General features: G+C 33.6%; 1 protein-coding gene across 1 annotated transcript; it reads right to left on the reverse strand.

The window, feature by feature from the left end:
* Window positions 1-397: 397 nt before the first annotated feature.
* Window positions 398-6,257, reverse strand: LOC109105696 (ALX homeobox protein 1). Its single transcript, XM_042744217.1, has 4 exons — window positions 5,366-6,257; window positions 3,885-4,177; window positions 3,066-3,194; window positions 398-1,551 (listed from the first exon to the last, which is right to left on the reverse strand). The coding sequence occupies exons 1-4, from the start codon at window positions 5,568-5,570 to the stop codon at window positions 1,222-1,224; spliced, it is 957 nt and encodes a 318-aa protein (XP_042600151.1). The 5' UTR covers window positions 5,571-6,257; the 3' UTR covers window positions 398-1,221.
* Between the last annotated feature and the right edge of the window lie 1,580 nt (window positions 6,258-7,837).

Genomic DNA, 7,837 nt, shown 5'->3' on the forward strand with positions numbered 1-7,837 from the left:
ACAGTGAAGATGTGGATCCAGAAAAATGATGGACCAGTGACCGAGATATACAGAGATTACAATGCAAGTATAAATACACAAATATTAACACACAGTCAATACAAAATACTACGAATAAGTAATACATAAGCTTTTATCAAGTAAATCACAGAATAAAAAACACAAAAGATTAGATGTTTTAAACTCATTGCATAAACATATGTTAAACTACCTACTGTAAATGATTTCATTTATTTTAGATTAAGATATTCTTCTAATTCATTTTTATAAAAAACACAAAAGATTAGATGTTTTTAAACTCTTTAATTTAATGTGTTTTTTGTAATTATGAGTTTATTGTTACTTTTGTTTTTAATTAAGAAACTTGATAAAGTTGTGTTCATCTCAAAAGGAGAAATTTGTAGGTAAGTGTTAGCAGAGGAGTCAATACTAAATCAGAATATTTTTAAACACTGCTTATTTTGTCGATTTACTCAAAAATGTATATGGATTTTAGATCATAACTTTATTTAAATAATTAAATAAAGTGGGGGGGGTGGTCACAGTATCAACAAAACTATTAAGCAGCTCAACTGTTTTAACCATTGAAAATAATTGAAAAAAGAAATGCTTCTTTAACACCATATCAGCATATTAGAATCATTTCTGTAAGATCATGTGACACTTAAGGCTGAATGGCTGCAAAATTCTGCTTTGCTATCAAAGGAATAAATTAAATGTTTATAATATATCAAAACAATGGACCTAAGAGAGTGAAACAGTTAGAAACACATACAGTAAACTGTAATTTTAATGAACTTTTATTACCATAAAATAAAAAATTGCAACTCTGCATGTGGCACTGCGTACTAGCCACAGCTAGAGAGCATTAAACAGCTTTGCTGCAAAGCACACAGACATAGTGTTAATATGTCGACCATAACATCTCTGTCAAAGTCATGAGAGTATAATACTGTCGAGTTCTGTGCCCTTCATATTCACAACAACAAGAGATGCTAAGACAAAATAAGAACAACTACTGTTTAATCAAGAGGTTTCTTAATTAAATTATTTTTGAAAGGACAGAAAACTTTTCCAGAATCAGAAACAGTCTATAATTACAGCTGATATCTTTGTTGTTCCAGTAAAAAATAAAAATAAAAACTAATTCATGAAAGTAACTGGCTGTACTGTTATAGGTAAAAACTGTTGATATCAGCACTATTAGAATAAGTTCAGAGATCACATGGTCCAAGATATGTTGGCTGCATGTTCCTTCGCCTTCATCCGCAGCACAGCAATGCTAGAGGACCGCCGTTCAAACTCAGGTTTGGTCTCAAATGCAGCGTGACTGTTCGGTGAAGGAGCCAGAAGTGAATCGGCGAAGAAGTTGTTGAGAGACATTCCAAACTGATTTTGCTGGTGATTGGGGAATCCCACGTAACTGTGCTCACCGGCTCTCGGCGAGTGGGGATAGGGAGAAGTCACGCAGGGAGGGGAACCGCGTGGGATCATGCAGGATGAGACTACAGAGCTGCCTGGAGTGGGACCTGTCCATAAGTTGTTGGAAATCTGTGTGGAAGGAGGAATAACGTAAAATCAAAATGCATTATAAAATCACAACACTTTAGGGCTTCTCACACTATAATAGTTAACCCTGCACTCTCAGGAAAAAAAAAAGTATCTTTTCAAAAAGTACACCTTTGTACCTTATTAACCCCGTATGGGGTAATATTAGTATCTTAAAGGTACATATTAGTACCTAAGGTGTGCATATTAATAAATTAATGATATATATTAGTAGGCTACATTTTGAAAATATACTTTTGTACTTTTTTTTTTTACTGAGAGTGTAGGTCATTCTTTCACACTGCTCATACTTTACCCAGGGCTAACATTTAAAACTGGGGAGCTATTTATAAACTGACGATTCACACGGTACATTCCTAAACCCTGGTTTAACGTTCTTATTTCCATATGTTGGGTGTCGTTGATTAATCGAATGCAGCACTTGATCTGTTTTCGTAAATGCTGTTGACTAGCTATAATTTTTTTTTTTTTACTGGGGCAGGAAGTCATGAAGCAAAAAAAATCCATAATCAAAATAAAGAAATCCAAATGTTTGGAAATTCATGGTACATAAACATAGATTGTGATTTGGAAAGTTAATTTAATTTCAAAAATTTAAATCGATGCATTTTAGTATGCCTGGGAAAATGCTTTGTGATAAACCGCGATGACATCATATCAGATACACCCTCAATCTACATTAAAATACAGTGACAATTATGTCCAAGACTTTAAATAAATCCAGACCAGGCTTTTAAGAACAAACCCTGCAGCCCGCAAAAATGCATTTGTGTTTACCACAAAAATCTGGGCATAAGACAAACACAAGGCTTAGCACCCTCCCACCTCTCTCTACAACATGCCAGGTGCAATAAAGACCTGTCCTATAAAGGCACAGGCTTTTTTATGTGACTATGGAAAACACACGAGTGAGGAATCTACTCTCTGATGAAGGAAATTGAGGTCCCGTGGTGCCATCTAAATCTTCATCTCCTATCCTCCCAACAGCTTTTGTCAGTTAGCGTGAGACAGCTCTCTGCAGCCTGACTGACCGCCCACACCCATCAAAACTGTTTAAAGCTTGAAAGGCTAAGGCCAGTTGTCGACAATTCATGCATTGTGTTTGTCTCTGTAAGGACCATATGCTACTCGCTGAAATTTGGTCAAATGTTTTGTGACTTTATAGTCAATTTTTTTAATTTTCACCTTAAATAAGTGTTTAGGTAATGAAACCTACCTATACAATGTATGATAAATGTGATTTTTTTTTAGACATTATATATATAATATATATATATATATATATATATATATATATATATATATATATATATATATATATATATATATATAACAATAAAGCACAATAAAAATGATGGTTTGCTAAAAACACCAGGGAAAGCATTCTTTTGCATTTGAGTTGTGGTGACCTAATAGACAGCCGTGCATTGGTTGATTTTATTAATTTTTGCAAATATTTTTGCAAAACCATGGTGCAGATAAATAAAGTGAATCACCTGTGAGTAGCTGTCTGTCCGTGGCAGCATTGATATGTCATAGGTTGCTGCAAAGTGGCTTTTGGCCTGCTGGATCTGTCCATATCGTTCTCGTTTTCTCCACTTGGCTCTTCTGTTCTGGAACCATACCTAAAAAATAAAAAAATAGAAGTTATTTTTCCATTATGTAAAACTGATGACTAAATATTGAGTTAGAATTTTATACAAGCACAAATTTACAGAATAATTTGTATTATTTATTTTTATATTTTTCTCTTTGTCATGTAGGCTACTTTTTATTAAAACATGTTGATGTAGTGTAAATGTAAAGCCTTAATTACGGGGCTGTGATATTGAGTTCATCAGTTTTATCTGTTGCAAACAAATACAGATCCATAACAAAATCAAGGTAATAAATGTCAGGTATGTAAAACGTTTTCATCATAAAAACATTTACATGCATCTATTTTATTTATCACATCATAAATTTTTTATTAGATTTATAGGGTTAACTTGACTTTTTTTAATCGTAATTACATTTTAAAAATCGGTAATTACGGTAATTTACTTTTGAAAAAAGGGAAATAAAGTGCAGGTTGTAGCCTACGGCATCTTTAGCACCACTTTCATTTTAACTACAACATTTAAGGCAAAAAATAAAGTTGTTTTTTTAGTACTAAAAAGATATTTGAATTCTTTTAAAGACAACTAAGGCTTTTTAAATCTCAAATGTAATGACGCTATTCTCAGACAGGCCTAAATTTAGCACTGAGAATTATGAAGTCTAAAAAACAAACAGGGAATTTCAAAGAATGATCACAAATGAAAGTGAGCAGTTACCTGAACTCTGGCCTCCGTGAGCTCTGTTCTCATGGCCAGCTGTTCTCTCACATACACATCTGGGTAATGGGTTTTCTGGAAGACTTTCTCTAGTTCCTCTAGTTGAGCGCTCGTGAAGGTCGTGCGATGGCGTCTCTTCTTGCTGCTCGACACGTTGCTGTCGCATTTTTCGCCGATGTCGTCCAGGTCTGTCTTGTCTGGTCCGGCTGTGGCCGGTGAGACTCTGATGCTGCAGCAGTTCTCCATAGCGTGCAGGCTGCTGTCTTCAGTTTTAGGAGTGCAGTAATTCACGCCTGATCGTTATTAAAATATAGTTAGTTAACATAAAATTACACACAACTTCTAAAACTATATAAAACTTTAAACCTTTTTTTTTTTTTTTTTCAACACTGAATAATTTTCGCATAAAAACAACCGCATGGAGTAATTTTACATCGTATGATAATTTCAAAAATGATGAAAACCTTAAGACCATAAATTTGTATAGGCCTATTTACATAAAAATAAGAAAATGCTCATAGAAATGTATCAACGGCCAATGTAACTTTATAACGAAAGGAAAATAGATTGAATACATGTAGTACTTGCCCATTTCGTCCACGTACAAAGAGGAAAAAACATTTTTAGGCTATTTAATTGAATATTCATCTTCAAATGTAAGTAAATCACTTATTTGCAGCTTTAGGTTTATGAATTACTTTTTTAATGAAAAGTTACCAAACAATTAGGATAACGGATACAAGATAGCAATGTTTCTAAAATATTTTTTTTTAAGAGCAAAGTTTATTTAAAGTTATAAAGAATTAGAAAAAGGTCACGTTCCGTGAAAATATGTTAAACCAATTTTCAGCTTTTCTCTCTTTTTTCTTTCTTAACTTTTGAAAAACGTAATCTTTTTTAATTGTTAGAAATAAATTGAGAAAAAAAAACTATAGAGAGAGAGAGAGAGAGAGAGAGAGAGAAAATGTAAATCTTACATAGGCTATTGGTTAAATCTGCACTTTTTTTTTACTTCATACAATTGATTTCATCATAAACGTACTAATAAGTAGCCTACAACAGCTAGTAGCCTAAATGGTAAAACATTTCTTGTAGGAAATGCAAAACGGCAATAGCTTCTAAATGCAATGTAATTTAGCTTTATTGTTATTTTGTTAAAAATCAAAGTTATTAAAATTACTTTTATAGATTGGTGCCATGAGAACATTCTGCCTTCCACAGAGGACTTTTTATTTTTCACTTTAGATACCACATCGGTACTTTAAATAATCTAGACGACTCCAGAGCACTGACCTGAAGAAACTTTTAAGAACTTCATTAATTTCTGCAGAAGCAAATAACATCCTTTACTGATCCAAGGAGTGCAAAAACACCGAATAATCTTTAAATATTATGAACAATGTTTTGTTATATTTAACAAAGACAAAAACAAAAAAAACTTTGTGAGTGTGTGTTTTTTTTTTATATAAAGTCAGACTTACTGTTTTGGTTGTCACACGGAGACGATCTGTCCATGGTGGTGTGTTGATCATTGCTCTGCATCGAGAAGGCCTGGACGCATTTAGGTGATGTCTTATTGTAGTACTGCACATTGTCTAAAGTCTCCATGACTTGGTCCATGTAGTAATCGCTGCCTTTAATTGCTTGACTTTTCAAGGAGAACTTGTCGCTCAAGTACTCCATCATGGTCCTCTGGCCTCGTCTCAAGCATGTAGCGCGTCAGTGGACACCATAAATGTTTTAGTGATGTCAAAAATGAAGCAATGCAGCCAATTATTTGTACAAGTCGTTAATTTGTCTTGTCTTAAAGAGACCGACAGCCTCTCTTTATACGGCAAAGAGTGCGAGCTTCAAGCAGCCACCCAACTTCTGAATATGGAGAAGGTGAAACTCCACCCACGCGCATGCACAAGCACTAAATAAGATTTATGAAACCCTGAGATGACCAGAAACGAAACAATTACACTTGCTTTCGCTTTCAGTGTGTTTTGATATCCCTGTGATTATTTTACTGATAAATCTGACTCAAGCAGGGCGCTATTTAAAGTATTTAACCGTCTTAACAATACTAAGCATTTCAGCAAACAGAAAAGTTGGTGACTGTTTAAAGAACAGCTATAGAGTATGTTCTTTATGAAGAACAGTGGAGAGTATTTTACTTTACTTTGTATAGCCTAACTTACTTGCAGTTATTTCATTTTAAGTTAATAGCCCAAATGTAGCCTAATATCACGATGACTAGAAAAAACATCATAACATTCCACCAAGGGTAATGTTTGTAGAAAAAACCGTAGGCTATTTAAAGTAGCCTACTGCAAATAAGTAGGCTATTTAGTAGCCTATTTATTAACTTGGAAAATAGCATCTTTGTTCCAACGCATAGTTTAGTGTTAGCCTATTTATTTTAACTACTTTTTTGTTCATAACGGGGAAATAACTTTAAACTACCCATTTTTATTTTTCCAGTTTATTGATTGTATTTTATTTAATTAATTATTTTAATTTACGGTAGGTAAATACGGTAGATATACAAAACAACGTGAGCTCCGCTATCTAGAAAAGTATAACGGGACGGTGACAAATACATTTAGGCTACTTTTCTGAAGGCTGCCTACATGTCATTAAATTACAAAATGTTATTAGAATGATTCGAATGATTATAAATCATCTATACGTTTTGCTTCAATAATCTTTAATATTTTTAATATCGTCTTGTTAGCCTACACATTCAATAATTTTTTTTTAAGATGCACACAAATATAAGTTTTCAGTGAAACAGTAAACAGGTATTTACTACAGCATTTTTTTACATAATGACATATTTTTAACACATTTATTGCATTGCAATGTGAACCTAACAAACTATTCAACTTTTCTAACAATTGTAAAAACTATAGTCATTAGTCTAATATATTTATAAAGATGATCATGCAGGTCTCATGAATGACAATATGAATCTTCCGACCAAGAAACGAATAACATCGCGACGGAATTCAGCGCATAGCATACAGCACAGAAATCCTGTTACTATGACCTAAATAAAAATACAATAAAAAGTTATCACTTTGTCACACATATTTAAACGTGTTAAACATTTTCAAGTTACATATATTTTTTAGTTTTTTTCTAGAGGAAAATATAGAACCTGTAAGAAAAACGATGACATGATCATACACGCGTAACATTAAAAAGGGCCTTTTATAGCGTAATTTATTCTGCTACTTTTATCAATAGTTTTGCTCAGTTGACACGCTTGGCTTTAAAAAAAATAAAAAACTTCACTGCTAAGGCAAACAACGCAGAGCTTTACACACTCCGACAGCGACAGTGTAGACACAGAGTGAGCATGAGGCCGATTTTTGAATACGAGACTATAAAGCTCGGCACCAAAATGATTTTGCGACCACCTTAACGTGTATATTTCAAACAGGAAAGGCGTCATCCGATACCACCCTCACTCTAAAGAGTTTGTAAGAGATCACACATAGAGAAGCACTCTCCCTTCTGCCAGCATAACCTTACCACCTGCCAGGCTAGCCATATCTAAGGGTCACTTACAATGCTTGGGGTTTGATGGTGCCACTCCAAGAAAAAATGAAAATAAATAGGGGTGCTCTTAAGTAGCAGGGGGGTTTCTTATTAAGGCTCTGAAATGACCTTCTATTTGGACCCCTTGCTGAGGGGAAAATGTGAGAAATTCTCTGTGGTTTGTTGAAATTTTGTCTGCGCATTAAAAATAAAGCACATCAAAGTGCAGAAGATGCTATAAGTTACGGCCTAATTTCACTCAGTTAAGTTCATAAGTACATCAAGAAATATTGCAAAATCAAATACATGAGCATTAAAGATATAAGATATTTGAAACATTTGATCTGCCATTTGTTCCTTTTAAAACAAAATAAAAAGGGAAAAAGTGTCACATTACAGAGTAAATATTCTCCATTTTGAGTCTT

The sequence above is a fragment of the Cyprinus carpio genome, chromosome B18 (assembly GCF_018340385.1).
Source record: "Cyprinus carpio isolate SPL01 chromosome B18, ASM1834038v1, whole genome shotgun sequence".
NCBI classification, from domain to species: domain Eukaryota; kingdom Metazoa; phylum Chordata; class Actinopteri; order Cypriniformes; family Cyprinidae; genus Cyprinus; species Cyprinus carpio.